The 20,101-nt window shown below is 43.0% G+C and overlaps 1 protein-coding gene and 1 pseudogene across 2 annotated transcripts; both read right to left on the bottom strand.

The window, feature by feature from the left end:
• LOC139679147 (ran-binding protein 17-like) overlaps positions 1–6,124 on the bottom strand; it is a 126,355-nt pseudogene extending 120,231 nt beyond the window's left edge.
• Positions 6,125–9,485: 3,361 nt separating this feature from the next.
• LOC139678959 (kazal-type serine protease inhibitor domain-containing protein 1-like) lies at positions 9,486–19,227 on the bottom strand. Of its 2 annotated transcripts, XM_071570256.1 has the most exons (4): positions 18,510–19,227; positions 12,970–13,130; positions 11,251–11,395; positions 9,708–9,923 (listed from the first exon to the last, which is right to left on the bottom strand). In XM_071570256.1, the coding sequence occupies exons 1-4, from the start codon at positions 18,964–18,966 to the stop codon at positions 9,778–9,780; spliced, it is 909 nt and encodes a 302-aa protein (XP_071426357.1). In that variant the 5' UTR covers positions 18,967–19,227; the 3' UTR covers positions 9,708–9,777. The 2 variants fall into 2 exon arrangements, with proteins under 2 accessions (XP_071426358.1, XP_071426357.1); XM_071570257.1 differs by lacking the exon at positions 11,251–11,395 and having other exon boundaries at positions 9,486–9,923.
• Positions 19,228–20,101: the final 874 nt, after the last annotated feature.

The raw sequence follows: 20,101 nt of genomic DNA, 5'->3' as shown, positions 1-20,101 counted from the left end.
AACTGCCTTCACCGAGCTACCACAAAGCATTGATAGAAAAAATAAATCTGCTTTGTTAAATACAACCAAAATCAAGTGCAATTACAGCTTGCCACTGAGTCAGGGGAAGATCTCTGTGTACTTTCACAGCTGCAGTTTGCAGCCTCAGCTCCCCTGGTGTCCAAAACATTGTTATCTTTGTCAAAATTTTCCTGTTATTTGTCACAATTACACTAATTTTTACAACTCTGAAGATCACACAGAGTTCAACTAATGAAAAACCTTATCCAGGGGCCTACTTCTCACTGCTACCTGTTTTGCATCATCACTTGCACCAAAGCAAAAGTTACATCCTATACTGTAATTTACACTTCAAATTCTTAAAACAGTCCACAGGAATGTTCCTTAGATCATGCAAACATGCAAAACTAGAAAATGCAACCTCCCCTTTATCACAGCTGTGAAAAGCTGTGTGGTGAGTTATGAAGGAGCTGGGAAAAGAACTGCTGACCTGGCTGCTAATCCATTTTTCAATATTAAATTACACTCACATTCACACTTGATGAACCTCAATCTGGAATGCTAATGTATATGCCTTTGAAACTACCATATGCTAATTATTAATGTATATTAGTATTGTTTAGGGATTATTTCTTCAATTTTAGTATAAAATTTAATTCACTAGATCTATGGCTTAATTTTCTTTTCTACAGAAATTCTTAATTTAACTAAAGAAATCTCTTAAGAAGCTAAATTTTGTATTTAAATATCTGTTTTTAATGAGCTGCACACTGAAGAGTCACACTGCAATCATTTTAATAATAAATGCAAACTCCAATTACAGTACATTCATAAAAATAACTGTAAAATGCTGGGGAAGTATACTTGAGTTTGTTTTTAATAAACAGATTATTGCAACGTATCTTTTATTAGACATTCCCAAAGTAATTCAGAAACTACATTAACTTGAACAGTATTATAAAAAAGTAAGACTGAAAAACAAAGGAGAAACTCATTGGCAAGAAACAAAAACTATTCACTTTGTATTTTCTTGGTGACTTACCAGGATCACCAACACATATGTGGATAATGGATAATCCTGGAAGGAAATCGCCAAAAAGCTTAAATTTTCCCAATCTTTTTTCTCAACATAAACACTGGGCTTAACATTCATACAGACATACAGCAGAAATGTATCTCCACATCAGCTGAAAAAAAGGCAGGCAGGAAACAGAATGGCTTGACAGCAGGGGCTGCTATTTTATAACCACACTATAAAGGAGTGCTCTGGAAAAAGAAAACCAACAAAAAGCACGAGAGCACAAATCCCTTTACGGATAACTCATCTACCAGACACTTACCATTCCCTGTTACAACAGCAGCTGGCACTGGCTGAGACACTCAGGGCTATGGATAAGATCTGACAGGACCTTCTCAGCCTGTGGTTGCTGAGCTGGCTCAGTTCTTCCATACAGGTGGTTCTACAGCACTTCTACTCCTGACAGACTCTGTTAAGGAAACAACACAACTCAAACTTCCACCAAGGCTTCTCAGCCACGTAAGATTTCTTTGTTTATAATTTTACATACTATAGCAGAAACATGAACTGTTACCTATGCTAAGCTTTACAGTTGCACATTTAAATCACAAAAAACATAGGAGGCTTTGTGTGACAAGAAGCCAAAATAACTCTGGAAATTAAACTGCCGTTTCCCGTCTCAGCTACCAATATATTTTACCAGGGTTCAATTCATTGGGTTTTCTGAGCCTTCAGATGGGAAGCCCAAAGTTTTCCAAACAGAGACGAAAAGATGGAAAATCATCAAGTTTGAGCTAAGCTACCTGGAAAACCTCTGGCAAATTTCATTTACAAATCTGTAATTACTCATCAAATTACCACACTCAGAAAAAATTAGCTTTGTCTGCATCTGTTGATGCAACTATCAGCAAAAGATGGGACAATTTAGAAGCTGTAGTAGCAAGAGAAGAGCTGAAACTCCTCTCTGCTTAGAAGCTGAAAAAGTTCTCTTTGGTAGAGAAGGTGTGTAATCTCTCCCTCCTATATGAGGGACACGATTTATATCTACCAGTCAATGTCTCACGAGAGAGAGGAACCTTTTGAGCACATTTAGGAACCATTACACAAACTGGAGTTTTAGCATCCATCAGGTTCCCAAAGCCTGTGGAACTCTCTTTAAGAAGGGGCCACATCACTAGAAGGTACCTGGCAAATACTTCATGATTTGAGTGTGGCCTAGAAAGAAAAGAGAGCACATAGAATTTCACCAATCTCATTTAAAAGTTTGAGTCATAATCCTATTCACCAGTCCTTCCAAAAATATATTTTGCAGTTTAAATAAAAGATTTGGCTTCAGCACAATCTACCTCACATACACTGTAGCTCAAATGTCCTTTAAAATTCCATGACAGTGTCTTTGGCAACCAAAATACATTTAGTTTTGTCAATCAAAGGATGTAATTTCCTTAAAATATTTAAAAAAGATCATGGTCTTTTCCCCATTTCTGTTGTTGTGCACATAGAGCCCCTGCATTTGATCAGCTCCTTCTGCATCTCAGTAATCATGATATATTAGGAGTCCCTGATTTTCAGTCAAAAAGTAGCTGTGTACTTGTTCCTTTGGAGCAGTTTTAAGAAACAGTACATTTACTCCTGGAGGGAACAGATCAAGTACCTCAAAGGTTCAACAGAGACCTCTTTTGCTTTTGATTTTCCCTCTCCTACATCCAGAGAGACTGAAGGAAAAATAAGGAACAGGTAATGTAGTTTTAAATGAAGCAAGATCCATACCAATTAAAGCTCATTAAGACTCATAAAATGCAATCATATACATTAGGGAACATATTACACAAACAAACCCCACATAATTGGGGCAAAACTTGGGAATAAGGACATTTAGCAAAGATGAGTCTTCAGACATAAATACAATGCATTTTTCCATAATGGAAAAAGCCCAATACAAACTGAGAAGGACAAACCAAATTATCATGTCATAACCAGTAAAAGATCCTCTTATATTTGATTAGAAATGCGACTTTAGGTCTGGACAAACTTGGTAACACGTTCGAGAAAGAACAGAATTAAACTGGGGTACCAGCCCAATCACCAAGGTCTAAGGCACCTGTACAATAACTGGCATTAAGACAGCAAATTATGTATAAGGTGTGTGGGATGATGGATGGAGTTAAATAGAGGCGATCCAGAACTTTAAGGTAAAAAGCAGCTTGCAACAACCTGGATGGACTGAGGTCAGCATGCTCCCCAGTGCAATGATAAATACCTGCTCAGAGAAACAGAACAGAGTGTGGAGTGGAGACCACATGGCCCCCTCCCTTCTAATCCTGGCAGAATGGGGGAACACTGTGGTTACTGAGACCTTACAGAACCTGCCAGGGGAGAATCGAGATGTTCTGCTGCAGAAGCCAACAGTGTTGAAGGCTTCCTCAAGAGCCAAGCCATGACCACCATGCTCCTCCCATTAGGTAAAATGTACTTATGACTAGAGCCACTCAAACTCCACCCAAATAGAAAGAAAATTGTATAAAAGGGCATAAGGGGGAAAGTGGAAGAAGATCTCCACCAAAACTGCTGATAGGCTGAGCCCATCTTCTCCCCACCAGAGGGGCACCCCAGGTGAGAAAGGTCCTCTATGTATGTTAAACAGTGCTTTTAGGACTAGAGCTTTTGTTTGTGCTCATATTAGTAAATTGCCTCATACTGGAGCTTGTGCTTGCTTAATACATGTATTAGTAGATTGCTTTAAAACATATTTTTGCAGTAGACACTATCACTGACAACCTCCAAACAAAATTGGCACAATTTGTATTAGTAAGAAGTGTTATTCTGTGAACTACTGAGGAGAGTCCTGGCAGTTCCCTGCACCAGACAACACCTTGGCAGGGCCTGCTGAGGGGTCTTGGCTCAGTTGATCCCCCCCACAAAAGGGTGGCCAAGGTCCCCTCCGACCTTGTGCATCTGCTGGGGATGGGTCTCATTATGAGGCACTGACAGACTGTCGGACACCACCAGGGGCTCCACTTTCCTGGTGGTACCAACAGGCAAAAATCTAAACTCCCTCATTTCTTGTGCCAAGCTGGCTAAGCAGTCATTTATACACAAAGAACTGACAGTTAATTTCAGGAACATATGCACTTTAATGCACAGCATTAATATGCTAAGGGTACATCAAAATGTAGAAATTAAGGTAAGGATCACAACTTCATGTTGACAAGGCAGAACTGTGAAGCATTTTATCTGAAGGACAGATAAGAACAGTAAGGCCTGAACAAAAACTAGATTACATTGAAATAAAATTTAGTTCATGGGATATTGAGACTGATGACCTGCAGCTCTTTATTTGGACATCTTTGGTCTCAGAAGAATGTTATGACCAAGTTTCTTATTGACAGGCTGGAGGCATGGCCAGAAAACACTCAGAATTCTCAGACTGCCAATGAACTTGTTAGATGCTCTCTGAGTTGTATTTCAAGTGTAGTACTGAGGAAGTGTGCTGCTCTTCCTTGATTCTGAGAGCAAAACCAAAAAATACAACTTGAAATCAGCAAATACAACCACCCTGTGTGTGATGGGAACTCAGCTGAGCAATGGAGGTATTATTTAACTTTATTAAGAAAAAATAATTGGAGAAACCAATGAGAAGTCAAAAACTAGCTCTCTCTAGATACATATTAAAACACAAAACTGTCACAATACCTTCTTTACTATGAGACAAAACACGTGAAACTGATGCCTTCAGACATCTCATTTACTCAAACCCTTATCAACAGCCGAAAGGTGATCGCTAAGAACACAATTATGCCAATGGAGATGTCCAGCTGCCAGATGCTGGTTGCTTTAAGTGAGATGGGAGTTAAACAGACCTGAAAGAGAAGTGGCGTTTTTGATCATAAGGAAGTAGAGCTTTTTCCAAGAACAGACACTGTAATTTCCCCCTGCCCCCTCCCCGCTTGTCACGTTTTTGTAACACTCAAGAACACATTGAATAAAGTTCGGCGGATGCTGCTGGGCCCCGTCTGCAGCTCCCTGCAGTCCCCGGCAGCTCCCCTGTGCCAGAGCCCCGGGCAGAGATGCTCTGCCCGGCTCGCAGCAACCCCTGAGCAGACCAGGAGCCAAGCCAAGCGCCAGGAAACCAGGGAGGCACCTGATGGAAGGTCTCCTCACAGTAACAAATGCCCACAAGCGTTCTGATTTTAAGCAGCATTTGCTGAGTGAAAACACTCTAGTGGGAAAGTTCTGCCAGCTCCATGCAGGAGACACATGATGGGCATGACTGAATTGCCGCAGTTTAAGAAAAAAAGATAAAAAGGATATTTTGGTGGTCCTTTTGTTTGCTGTGCCTGGTACGCAGGTATTTAAATAAACGACTAAAATGGCCCCTCTCACAGCACCGGAGCCTGCAGGAGATGCCGGCACGGCCTCGCCCCCGGTCCGTCCCTCCGTCCCTCCCTCGGCTGCGGTGGCATCTCCACCTCGGGCAGGTCCCGCAGCGCGGCGGCCGCTGGGGCTCGGCGGAAAAGCGGCCAGGGAGCCCCGCACGGGCCTGGGGGCGAGACCCCGCGGCCCCGCACGGTGTGTCCCGCTGGGACCGGCCCCGCACGGCGTGTCCCGCACGGCGTGTCCCGCACGGTGTGTCCCGCTGGGACCGGCGCCGCACGGCGTGTCCCGCACGGCGTGTCCCGCACGGTGTGTCCCGCTGCGACCGGCCCCGCACGGCGTGTCCCGCACGGCGTGTCCCGCACGGTGTGTCCCGCTGGGACCGGCGCCGCACGGCGTGTCCCGCACGGCGTGTCCCGCACGGTGTGTCCCGCTGGGACCGGCCCCGCACCGCTGTCCCGCACGGCGTGTCCCGCACGGTGTGTCCCGCTGGGGCCGGCCCCGCACGGCGTGTCCCGCACGGCTGTCCCGCTGCTCCCGCCGCTCCATCCCCGCCCCGGCCCCGCCGCAGCTCCACGGGCAGCAGTCGCCGCACCCTACAGCCCCCGCCCCGCGCCACCCGAGGGCTCCCCCGCGCCCCGCACGAATCCCTCCCGCCTCCGCACCGGCCCCCGCGGCTGCAGCGCCGGCCGAGGCCCCGCCGGGCGCACCGACCTGGACACGCAGCGCCATCTTCCCGAGGGGCGGCGGGGCCGGAGCAGCTGCGGAGTGGGTCGGGTGTGCGGGGCTGGACAGGGCGGTGCGGGGCTGGGCGGGCACGGGCGGGTCTGGTCCGAGCACGGGCGGGGTCTGGCCCGGGGCCGCCCCAGGCGGTGCCCGCACAGCTCCGCACTGCCCCCCGCGCTCCTCCCGGGCCGGGCCGTGGGTGCGGGCAGTGACCCCGCGCTTGGTGTGGGCAGTGCACAGACCCCAAGGAATGCACTCCCAGACTGTGGCGGCAGCAGCGAAGGGAAAGGTTCACGCAGCGAACTGCACGTCACGCAGCCCGAGAGGGGGTATAAGGATGGCTCCGTTTGGCAACAGCAGCGCACAGATTGCATGGGAGGGATTGGAGCTGTGAGGAGGTTTTTGGAGCAGGGCTGGGGCTGGATGCTGCTGTGGGAAGGGCGGGGACGTTCCTGAGAGTGGGAAACTCGGGAATGCCGCGTCAGTCCAGCAGGGTAGACAGAGGACGTTCAGGCAGGTAAACCTGAACCTGCATGTAAAAGGACAGACAGCGCTGTGATCCCACAAAGGGAGAATCCTCTTCTACGGGTGCCTATAAAGGATCAAAGAAATTAAATTTAGAGTTGTTTCAGTTTCCAGTTAAATGAGATGAACCCCGTTTTTGCTTGCCACTAGTACAGAGAACAGGTAGTCTCTGACAGCAAATGTGGTCAAGTTGCCACAGGCATTTTACTTCCTAAGTACTGCAAAGACAGTCTGATCCAAGACATTCTCTTTCTGGAGTAAAAGGAATAATTCAGTGCAGAAGAAGGTGAATGTGTTTCCCTGATGCTCACCACCCACATTGCAAAAATTCCCGTGTGAATCCTGGCAGCCCCAAAGAAGAGACCCACACCACTGGAATGTCTTTGGAAAGGGAAATTGCTTTAGACCGAAATGGATTGGGGATATTTGCTGGTATATTTGCAGCGAGGTTGAGTTATTACAATTTCAGGGTAGAAAGAGTAATTTCTTTGTATATGAATGATCACAGCTGAATCACTGAACTTTTGTACAAAATACCTTCAGTAGTTATTGGAGACAGAAGCAAAATTGAAACAGAAATTAGGTTAATAAGTTAAATAAATAGTTCAAGAGCAGAGTCTGTGGATGGCCCATGTACCCAAGGGTGCAGGATGAGCCAATTTCCAGCTTGTCTGGAGTAAGTGTGTTAATTCCCAGCCAGGAAGGTCTGTTCCCCTCCAGCGTGGGTGTCCCTGTGGAGATGGCTGAGCAGGGAGAGGAGAGGAGAGCACGGAGTGAGTGCCACGGGGCGGGCAGGGAGCTCAGTGCTGGGGCTGTGCCTTATTTAATCAGCAGTTCAGTCATTTTAATCTCTGAGACACAAGTGCCTTTCTGTTTCCGATTTCTGTCAACTATATAGCCTGATTATTTGAAGGGGAAGAAATTGGTCTAGCTGAAGAATTAATGGATTCCTGGACTAATACCTGACAAAACTCTTGAGCTTTAACACAGCAAGTAAGAATGTTAGAGTGTGAAAGTACCCCAGCCTAGGTAAGGGTCCCAGCCCAGAGGACAAAGCTACATTAAGTAGAATAATTTCTTTAGCAACTTTTGTAGCATTTCTTTACCTTCACATGGGAGTGGGAAATGACAGAGTGAAATGCTTGTGTGACAGGAGGAAGCTCTGCCATGAAATTCAGACTTGCTTCCATGGGAGCTAACAAAAGTTTTGCAGTGTTCAGTGGGAGCTCAAACAGGAGTTTAGGTCTGTCTCACAAGATAGAGTACCAGCACAGTTTTCAGCTCAAGTCTTCTCATTTCCTGCTGGGTTGAATAAAACCAGCTTTTTGGACTTGCTCTTACTTTGTGTTTTGTGAATAGATCTGTTGCTACAGGCAAAGCATTCACAGTTAGAGCCATTCAGTCGCTACACTGCTTAGCAAGGGCTGAACCTTCTCCATGCTTTTTTAAATTTAATATTAAATTACTTATTAAAGCATATAAACAGACACAGCCATTTCTGTCTCCTCCTGTAAAAAAGGAAGTAGGAATTATTCAGTATGTCAGTGTTCCTTCTTTTTTTTCGCATTGCTTTGGGATTTTTCCTAAAATGCATTTTTTTTTTACTGAAAGGAATAGTTTATAGTTTACAACAGCTTATTAAATATATTAAAAATACATACAAAGAGAAATGCAACATATTTAATTTAGAATCCTTTGTTCTGGGAAGGTTAGCTTTTCTTAGATGTATTCCATTGGGCCAAGCACTCACAGACTGTTATTTACTGTGGTTGTGCTGCACATTTTCTCATTCAAACATTCTTTTCTTTCTATCATTTTACATTAACGACAGCAAAAGGCCCTGGAGAATTCTAATTTTCTTTCTATAGCTAATGATTTCAAGATTATTTTGTGTGCCATGTACTGGGCTATGCCAATATGTATTGTCACCATTCAGGTATTATTTTACTAATCTAAATCATTAATTTGCAATGCAAATCACAATTGATCTTGAATATATATACCTGCATATTAAATAGTTCCATAAAAAACAAACACTGCTTTCTACTAGATAATTTTATGTTCAGGTTAATATTTAGTGGATAAGCAAAAAATGTTACTAGACATTTCTCTAAGAAGACCAAGAAGAGTCTGTGAAAGCAAAATCAGAAATTAAATATGAAGCTACTACATACTCCTAATTTAAATAATCTTTTTCAGTCACACCATTGCATGCTTTCTTGTAAGTTGACAATACCCCATGAAGTCAGAAACTAAATAAATTATTCTTTCCTTGTTTGCTACCTGGACAAAGGTCAATAACACCTCAGGGCAAAGAGTCTATGGCCAATTTCTTAATGTAATTCAAATTGAAAGAAAAGTCTTTCTAATAGCAAAAAAAAAGGGCACAAATAGCACATTAAGGGAGGAATTTGTGATGCACTGTATATACATTAATAATTCTATACATTGTGTATGCACTACTCCTTTAGGATTGCTCCTAAATCTTCCTTGTCACCATCAATTTAACTCGTAGTTGCCTCAGAGTGTGCAGCACTTATTTGCTTTAGACTGGGATTGCTTCATATGTCTATTAAAAGTAAACAAAATAATCCACCAAAACAACAGATAATTCACCTTTGATGAGACTAATAATGGAAAATTTCAAATGAGAAGGAAAATCTTGCTGAAACGTATGAGAAAAGATGATCTAAGGAGATTTAAGACTAGTTTGCAACCTCCATACTTAGGCTTGTTGCCATGTGAATAATCTCTTGATATTTCTTACTACGTTATAGAAAAAAAAAAGGAAATTGATACAAGGTAAACATTTTGTTTAACTATTGACATTTTTGCTAGACAAATTAGAATGTGTGAAAAAATTATAATTAAGAAATTAACATGAATTTTGATCCTTTTGGTATACTTAGTAGGAAGGTGAAAGTTGAAGAATTTTATTTAATAGTCTAAATGTGAGTTGTGACAACTGTTCTTATTTCTGGTAAGCAGTGTGATACACTTCATCCAAAGCTGAATTCCAGGAAGGTGGATACACAAGTGAAGATATGTGTTATCAGAGGAGCCATTTACAGCACAGAGACTGCTAGTAGATATAACAGTGTGAAAGGTATTGAACAACAGATGTATAAAAATTATTATTCAAGGTTGTTTCCATTATTATAGTCCCCAGATTCATAGTCTTCATCATCATCTTCATCAGAGTTGTCATAATACTCCTCATATTCAATGCTGTAGCTTGCACTTCTACTGCCAGCAGTAAATGCAAATGGAGGAGATGGGTCTGCAAGATGTAATTGAGTCCAGATTAAAATAATTGAAGATAGGAACAAAGATGAAAGTACAGGTTTGGATTCATACAGCAAGCTCAGTGTTTCTGAATCCTTGTTATGCATGAAAAGGAGAGGGGTTTTATCTTATGACTTGACCTCATGCCCCTGAAGCTCATGATACATGAGCAAATTTCTGTATAGAATCATGGAATTCCAGAGTAGTTTGGGTTGGAAGGGACATTAAAGCTCATCTAATTCCATCTCCTGCCACAGGCCTTTCCAACCTGGCCTTGGACATTCCCAGGGATGGGGCAGCCACAGCTTCTCTGGGCATCCTGTGCCAGGGCCTGCCCACTCTAACAGCCAAGACTGTCTTCCTAACATCTAATCTAAATCTATCCCATTTTAGTTTAAAACTGTTCTCCCTTGTCTAACCTCTTTCTGCCTGTATAAAAGTCCTTCTCCTTCCTTCGTATAAGCCCCGTTTAGGCACTGGAATCTGGGGTCTCCCAGAGCCTTCTCCAGGCTTAACATCACCAGCCTCCTCAGCCTGTCCCCACAGCAGAGGTGCTCCAGCCCCTGGGGCATCTCCATGCCCTCCTCTGGGCCCACTCTAACAGGTCCACACATTTGCTGTGCTGAGGACATGTTGAAAATGCATTTAATTCCCAATACTAGTAAACTATGAGGTCAGTCCTCTGCAGGTACTCTGCACCTGCGAGTATTACCAGAGATAGAAAAGTTGTGAAAGCCACTTTTGGAAACTAGACCAGCACCAAACTCCTCTAAATCAGGGAGTAAATACCAGACAATGCATTTGTATCCTGAATTTGCCAAGAAAGCCAGTTCTCCCTGAAGGAAGAAAGATGTTATTCTGCAGGACTGGGGCCAGTGCAAAACAATAGCAAAGTTGTTCCTTACATCTTTCTAAACAGTCTCATCAAGGAACAGAAACTATTTCCTTCCCAATTTTTAAAAAAATAAACAGCCAAGCAGGTCTACCATGGTTCAAAGACTTCCTCAGTTCCAAGAGCTGTTGTTCTGGGTCCTACTACCATCTGTCCTACTTATCTGTAGAATAAGGATTGTGGAATAATATGTCTCAACTGCATGGCCCTAATCCACAACTTTCTTTTTTCTGGAAGCTGGTATTACAAAATATTACAATATTAGCCTGTTAGAGGATAAAGTAAAAGAATAGCACACAGAAAAGTTCAAATATGAGCACCTTTGGGTAATTTCTCCTATCCTTCATGTGTATCCTGACAAGTCAATCTTTTACAGTCTGCTTGTATGCATTTTTATATTCTTTACATCCAAATTAAAAAAAGAAATTACCATCAATGACTTTCAGTCTTGCAGAGGCATAGGTTGCACCATACTTATTTTTGGTGTGGCAGATGTAAATGCCTTCATCTGATTTTTTGAGGCCTTGAATCTGCAGCCAGCCTGTCACACCATACTTCTGAGGCCCACCTCTTACCTTTGAGAGGGAAAGAAATGTTTGAAATTAAGTAGCTTGGAGACATCATGATATTTCTCAAAATAATAGTGGATGGATTAAATATCATTACAGCCATTGCTTTCTTTTTTTTTCCTAAGTGCCATCGTGCTTTGATTCTGTTTGTTCCTGCTCTTACTGCTCTGTGCCTCTGAGCTCATGTGCTCCCATTCTCTGCTCTTTCAACCTCTTTGCCCTTCATGGTGCTCTCATTGCTGTTCCTTCTCATGCTGCTGATTCCCAGCACTCCTCCTGTCTTTGCTGCTGCTTCAAAGCATTGCTACATGTTCTCAAGCTCAACAGTGTCATCAGGATGAGAGCAGGGAGTGGATCTGGGTGAGTTGTTGAGGGCCAAGGGGCCTGCCCAAGCTGCCACTCAGAGCCAGGTCTGAGTGGATTCTCATGACATTCCTGGAGCTTTCACACTTCAGGACAATTGGTTCCAGCTGGCTTGGACTAAAGCCTCCTAAAGGGGTGAACTTCTTTTCCAAACAGATAATGCAACCCCATTAAGAGATGTTAACAGAGACACTCTTTTGCTGAATGTCCTAATGAGACAGGTGAGCAGGGGGCAGTTTAGCCTCTGAGGTGACCAGCATTTGGATGGAGCTCCTTGCACCGTTGTCTCTCAGCAACTTTAAGTCCACTAATCCCACCTGTGTTCCTGCTGCCTCTGGAAGAACTTCTAAATAACTTAGATTTTGGTACTCTGGTATTTTTGGTACTTTAATTAGCTTTTTCTGTCTTCTTCCTTTCTACCTGTTTTTCAGGTTGTGTCCCATGTCAATTGGATCTGATTGCTTTGGGGCTGTGTATCCAGAAATGTGCCATACCTTTCACTGCACAGTCTCTGCTCGTGTTTTTGGCTATTCCAGAAGTCATTAGCACAGGCTTCACCCTCCCTGCAGGCTGCCTGTACAGCTGCCATTGTTGCTTATCTCCTCAAAATGTTATTTCCATTTAAAAGAGTTAACATTTTGATTTATTTGATTTCAGCCAAAACTTTCAGCCTATTTCTAGATTTGCTTGAAGCCTATCCCAATGCCATTCTACTCATTCCCCTCAGATTAAAACACCAGCCAGCCACAAAATAGGCAAGTTTCTTTGCTTTCCTTACGAATACCTCAGGGACAGAACCGAAAGGACAGTTCTCAGAAACAGCATCTTGCAAAGGACAACTGTAGATACCTGGACTTCCTGCATCAAGAGTAGACAAAGTGCTGCAGACAGCCACCCTTCCCAGAATGCTCCTTCTTTCAGGCAGTGGCCTAAGTGGTTCCATTTATATGTTTGTTCACTTTTTTCAGAATCAGACCTACATGAAGAAACTCTTCCATCTTTTCCTTCCCCGAAGCAGGTCAGATGGTACCCTGGCTGTTGTTCCTTCTGCTGGGACTGCCAAAGCACTGACTGAAATCATCATTCTTTGTGTAGTCAGAGGGCCCCTATTGAGAATCTCTATATTGCAACAGTCATGTGTTCAGTAGGAGGAATACACAGACTGACCACCCCACTCCTCTTCCCAAACTGTATGCCATGGAAAACTCAAGTTTTACCTGAACTGAGACGTGGGTGTCATCTCCTGGCAGAAACATGTCGTTCCCCTTTTTTTTCCATTCAAGGTGTGGCATAGGATAGGCTGACACCTCACAGCCAAAAATTACATCATTGCCTGTGTAATTCTGGGCATCCTGAGGTGGCATAGATATAACAGGAGCTGCAAAGAACCAACAGTGGTGCTTTAGGAGACAATACACAACAGAACAGAAACACAGAAACATGTAATGGTAATTTCTGCTGCACATGATGCAATCGGTTTGCCTTTCACACATTGTGAAGAGCCATGTGATTCCAAGCAGCTTTTAAAGCTCAGAACACCCAGTGTCTGTGCTTTTTAAAAATGGTTATTCAAAGGACCTGTCTGTCCTTCCCCTTGCACATGAGCATGAAGCTTGGGCTGAAATTAAGAGTTTAATTTTGCCTATGAGCTCTCAACTGTGCTGGACTCGGGGCCCACCAGCAGAGCCACCAGTACTTGACTGGGCTTCAAAGGAAAGTACAAGAAATTTTGTAGCAGATAGTCACAGAGTGACTTGATTTTATGGTAGTTCTTCTGAATGTCTGTTATCTTTTGGTTAGCTAAAAGCCAAAATACTGTTAATGTGAGCTTGTGAAATTCGGGGGTTTAGTACATCATTGTCTTAAAGTCATAAACATCGTCCCACATGTTAACCCATGGAACTCGTTGCCAGAAGGTGCAGGCTAAGAGCATTAATGCATTCCACATTTGTCCTCAGTTGCTATTGATTTCATCCAATATTCTTGTTAGGAGACAAGAAATGAAAGGATTGAAATGCAATTATTTCTATAAGGGTTTATGTTATGTTTATTATAACTGTTATATTTCTGCTTGTTTCCTATTGTTCTCTTACTCTCGCCCCCTCTCCACTGTTCATGGACTGCCTCTGAATTCTGCTTTCCCTTTTCCCGAAGCACAAGCTGCCGGTAACCACGAGAGGGAGCCAGCCCGGGGGCTGGAAGGCTTTGGAAAAACTAACCATCCTTTGATGCCTTTAGACATGATTTCAGTACATGTCGTACAAACATACTGAGTGTTAGCAGGAGATGACGATATTTAACTGCAGAGCACAAACCAGCATATTTACGGTTATCACGGGTTTCCTGTTTTGGAGATCTCTGCTTTTTCCCCCTGATTTATTTGTTGTTAGCAAAAAAATGTTTTTCCTTCTAAAATCTGTTTTCTATCTATTTCCAGACCAGTGCTGAAAAAGGAATGTATTTTCTGGGTTATTTGGCTTGTATTTAATTAGCGATTTTATTTTTGCACAGATCCCAGATGCTTGGAAATAGAAATTTACAGTAAATAATTAATGTATTCTTAATAGATTATTATATAATTATATACTATTATATTATTACTAATATATTTTATTAATAAGTAAAAAACTTGCAATATTTGAATCAGTACATAGGTACAGCATTTATGCTTCAGCATTTAAAATTCCAACAGCCACTTCCATGTTTTCAAGCAATAATTTCTAACACACTGGTCAGTTTTTCACGATTGGTGTCTCTGAAGAAAATATTAAATGCATACTGATTAAAATTAATTGCAAACAAATTGCACAGCAAACAATCAATTGCCCCATTTATAAATGGCTCAATAAAAATCTTGCTACTCCTCAAAAGTAAGATTTTTCAAACTAGAATAATTAAATCCTTCAATGTTTGTTCCTTCACGAGAACTGTACGTTCAGAATCTGTCTCTTACTTAAGAAATCTTGTATTCAAGTCAGCATTAACTGAATATCTGGATGAGAATATTTTTTGGCTGTGAACTGATCACAGAGGGTCTGATATTAAAACATACTTTCAAGTCTTGAAACTCATTGCAACCACACTCCCTTTAATGACACATCCACTATCATGCATATAGTTAAGCTTAAAATGTACAAAAGAACCCAAATGTCTACGTTGACTTACAGGAGTTCTTTAAATTATTCCTTCACAGACACAGTGTAAAAAACTTTTCAAATAGACAGATGTTGCCTGGTAATTGCTTTTGTTGTGGTGTTGACTCAAGTGTCCTGTGGATGCCCTGACAACACTGACTTGGTCCAGGACTGAGTGTGCTCGTGTGACTGTCCCCAGCTGTGGTTCAGCCCAGCACAGCCACCCCAGTGCTGCCCAGCACTGCCCACCATAAACCAGCGTGAAATCCACACTGGAAATGGCCCTTCTGCCATTAACTGTGAGGAAAATACAGTTTGGAAATGCCTGGGGATGGTCTGAACCCCAGCAGCTGAGTACAGGGCTGACCAGGATTGGCACCATGTGGCATCAACCCCACAGCAAATATAGTTTTGATCTATCCAAACTGCCTTTTCTGAACAACAAAACTTGCATTGTGCACTCAAAGTTGAAGTGCCTTCAGAAATAAAACACTACATGTCTCACAACCTTTTGCTGTATTTTGCAGAAGAAAATTGAATTCAGGAAGTACCATTTTAATAGAAATTTATAAACTTCATTTTTGAGTGTTTCAGATTTTGTGATCAGACAAATTCTCCCATGCATCTCTGTGTGTACTTTTCTTGCATAACTGATTAGAAACAGAACTTTACTGTTATGATGATCTGTAATTTTTACTCCTGGAGTAGATAAATTTTTGTTGATAGCTATGGAAAGCATTCTGGATGTCTCACTGTCCAGAGCTGAATGGGCAGGAGCTGCTTGTTTCCTGTTATAACAGTCCCAGTCAGTCATGACTTACCCTCATGTGTTACAGAAGACATAAACAAGAAGCCAGGAAAAGTCAAAATACTGCTTCTGCTTCACTGTTCACAATCAATCCAACAGCACTGCTGACTAAGGAATGACATTATTGTACATACTATTGATTTTTGCTAATCTGTCTAATTTGATGAAAAATAGCAGGAAATTTTGTGGCTTGTTTATTTTGTCTTACTCCAAAAATTATATTTAAAAGAAATGGTGTGACACAGCTAAATATAAGAGAATCACTGCTAGATTGTTCTGTTAGTTCATTAAATTATGAGCAAGAGAGGTTTGAATGTGAATGGGGATGGTTAAAGTGTGGAGAATCTGTATATAATTAATGTACTTAGTAACTTTGGTAAAATATCAAAATATGATCAAAACTAGCTTTCAGGAAAGGGTATTTTCAGTTTTTCTTTAGCAAGCTAGGCCTTTCTCTTCGTTTTCTGGTGATAGAGAAAAGATGAAAGGAGTTTATTGTTATTTATTTATTCAGTGTATACAATTAATCCATTTGGCCTCAATAGAAAACAGCAGATGCTTTGAAGGAGAAATAACAAAACAAAGTACTTTGACTTGAGTGAAAGTTATATTTATAGCTTGGTACCAGAACCCCACAGTGCTCAGGGTTTCTTTCACATGCAAATCAGAGTCAGGGAGAGCCAGAGCTGGAAGGGGAGCAGCATTCCCAGAGCTGGGATCTCGTCTGCTGCAGGAACAGCAGTGCCTTTCCCGTGCCCCCTGCGTTGCCAGGCTCATACCGGGCACACACCGGGCACACATGGGGCACATACTGGGCTCACACCAGGGACACACCGGGCACACACCAGGCACACACCGGGCACACACTGTCACACAGGGGACACACAATGGGCACACCCCGGGCACAGCCCGGGCTCATACCGCACACACACAGGGCACACTCTGGGCACATACTGGGCACACACCAGGCTCTTACAAGCGCAGGAGCTGAGCTGCAGCTTGGGAGGTGCAGAAGAGTGGCATCAGTGTCCCCTCCCTGCCAGCTGCAGTCTCTGCTGCTCTCGGTGCAGTCACCCACTGGGCACTTCCCTCCCCAGCAGCCGAGGACATGGGCCCCATTCCTCTGAACTCAGCTCTGCCTCAGCACTGCCATGGCCATGAACTCCCCCAGGCTTCGGTGCCCTTCAGGAAACTGAGCAACCTTTGGGTGTCTCTCTGCATTCCTGCAGAGGCGGTGCAGCCATTCTGAGCCCCCAGTGGGAGAGCACTGGGGTAGGTGATGCCCATGTGCAGGGCAGCTCAGCTCATTGCTCCTGCCTGAGGGACAGCCTGTGGTGCGCCTCACGGGTGACTGGGGGCCTAGTGGGTGCCCACAGCAGCAATTAAAAGTGGTAGTACTTCCAAATTAAGGTTTCTTGTGTGTGGCCAGTTCTGTTAAATTAAGTGGGGGACCAGTGCTGTGTGCCTGAGCAGCTGCCTCCACTGCAGAGACACCAGCACCTGCTAACAGAGTGGCACTTGCAGCAGGAATCTTTCTGGAGAGGTCATGCCCCAGGAAACGGTGCTATTTAATCCCAAACAAGGATTCCTGCCTGGGGCTGATGGGCTCTCAGTGGCACTGCAGGCTGCTTAATACCCTGATGGCAAATAAGAGATGTTTTACTGGATCTTTCTCTTGCAACCAGAGAGAAGAGGAAAGAAGCCTGGTATTAGCTGTTCACTTTTCCTTTAAAGTGTTCAATATTCAGTGCTCATTCAAGACCGCTGCAGCAGAGTGGGTAAAACATGCCTGAGTTACTCCCACACATGGTCCTTTGTCAGAGTTGCAATTTTGGATTCTCAGAACTGTGACCCATTTGTGACCCACAGACTTCTTCTACTTCCCTCATTTGAGAAAGTATTTCATTAACTTAAACCACAGCAATTTCTCAGTCAGAAAATAAAAGCCTCTTCACATTTTCCTTTTATATTCGAGTGTCTTAGGTGAAAGGTGCCCAGGAGTAATGATTGGTCACAATATGAAGAATGGGGAGAGCATATGAGCAGGAGGCAAGATTCCCCCCTAAATCCACCTAAGAATCCTTCCACTAACAGTCATCCCAGACAACTGTTCAAGTACTGTAAGTGTCTTTAGAAAAATTGCTGTAATATTTGGATTTCTGTTTCATGGGATAGCTAGATTTTATGATGATTCTGTAATTGGATTATTTTGTTTTGTTTTGTTTTAAAAAAAACAACAGAGCTGTTAATTAAAACCTACCTTCTTCTATTGCCCCTGCTTCACTGCTTACCATACATACTCACTGGTGGATAGACACATACATAGACAGATATACATACGTGCACATGTGTGTGTGTGTATATTTATGAATGAGATCTGCCTTACTACCACCACTTTAAAATTAGGTTAGTCCTCTTATAGTAATAGTAATCATTTGCCCATTTGTTCATTTCTCCCAGACTATTCTGTTTACTGATTCCCAACTACATATACAACTTTTGTAGACAAAAATCATAATCTGATTATAATAATCATACTTTGATTATTCAGAACAGAGCCAGCCTGTAGATTGATGGCTTATTAGTCACCATGTGATTTAATCCACTAGTCTTATCTAGAGGTTTATAGCACACAAGATTAAGTAGCAGCTGCTAAACCACATGTTTAGCACAAAGCAGCATTATAACAGAATAATGATAATTATAAAAAAATGCAGTTTTAGTTTAATAAATCTAGACTAGAGCAGCTAGTTAATACATCTGAAAATAATAATCAGCTCTTTTTTCAGTTTGAAAGTGCCTCTGTACACATTACCTGATTCACACGGCCCTTTATGTTTCACGGTGATATTTCTTTTTGCAGCATAAGCCTTGTTGAATTGACAGATGTTCTCATAGGTTTTCCCTTCAGGTCCACAGATGCTTTCTTGAGATTTGCACACACACTGGGGTTCGGGGACTTCCCCAAACCTTGCTTCATCAGCATCCAACCTGCACTCGAGGTCATCTCCACACTGCCCATAAAAATGATTGCCCTGGTCCAGGTCACAGATCTGACCTTCCACGTTCCCACATTCCGGACAGCAGCCACAGCGATCCAGCACAGTCCCAGCTGGACAGTCCTTAGGCTCAGAGCAAAGCGCCAAATCACATTCTCCACAACTATCTCCTTCCCTTAACAGCCTCCACCAACCTCGGTGGTACAAGGCAGGGAAACTCTGAGAAACCTGTACCAGTGCTACCAGCACTGCTGTAACCATCCGGTGCTTCATCTTGAGAGTGTAACAACCAAGCAGAAAAGGTCTTTGGAGTAAAGCCAGGGGGAGGGAAAAAAAGAAAAAGAAAAAAAAAAGAGCAAGCTAGTGAGAGAAAAACATCACAATCCTGGTTTTGTTTTAGAATATAAACTCGACTGCAGGCACAGGCTTTAAGAAAAAATTAGCGTCAGATTCCTAGTCTGGAACTGATAATAAAAATGCATAAAACCCCACTGGCTTTTCTCTAATGCAGTTTGGAATGTGAGTATTGCTTGCACAGAGACCAAACTGCCCCTTCTGACAGCTGAGTTGAAGCTCGCTGGAAAGCTGTTTGCTCGGTGTCTCCTTGAGCCAAATTTGCAAAGCGTTGCTCTACTGAAACAACATATTGCAGCTATTATAGAAAGGGGAACAGCGTCAAGGAGTGTAAAACGAAGAAATTGACTGCTACAAGTGCCCCACCCCTCCATCAGGTGAAAAAGGTGGTCACAGAAAGATAAACATGGGTACAAAAGTAACATCCAAAATCCCAGTGCCCTAGGGCTGAGCCAGTGTTCAGAGAACTGGGCTTGGTTTAACACCAAATGTCATCCATTAATGATCACAGCTTGGGGGTTCTGAATTAACAGTTTACTTACAGGCTCTATACAAACAGACAATCCAAGACAGCTGGAATTGACTTTAAACTCTTGGGTTTAAGATGAAAGATGCCTCTAACCATTAAAAACTCTATTGTTCTCTCTCCATATATCTTCTTTTCAGGGTTTACTGGTGTCCGTGCTTTGCAAAACCAAAGATTGTGTTTGGCTCTGAGAACAAAGTGCCAAAGGTTCAGAACACAGACAAACAGGAGCATGCTGCCCCAGCATCTTCAAAAGGACATTCTGCGGAAGGTTTAGATGCTGCACTCAGCTTTTCATAGCCCTTCTCTACCTTAGTTTCTTAAGATGTAGTTGCACTGTGAGTTATGAAGGGAGGAGAAAGAGGTAACTCTGATGTTTTCCCTGCTTTTTCTGTGTATATATGTCTGGCAGTTCAGAGAGATGGCTTTGCCGGGTCATTTCTCACCAGGTGCTGCAGTTTTCTTTGTCCATCTCAGGATTTAGGCATGCTCCCTACCTCCTTGGCAGAAATCTCCCCTCCCTTGCAC

The sequence above is a fragment of the Pithys albifrons genome, chromosome 15 (genome assembly GCF_047495875.1).
Source record: "Pithys albifrons albifrons isolate INPA30051 chromosome 15, PitAlb_v1, whole genome shotgun sequence".
NCBI classification, from domain to species: Eukaryota; Metazoa; Chordata; class Aves; order Passeriformes; family Thamnophilidae; genus Pithys; species Pithys albifrons.
The sequence above is the reverse complement of the archived record's forward strand: the minus strand, read 5'-3'. Positions and strand labels throughout refer to the sequence as shown.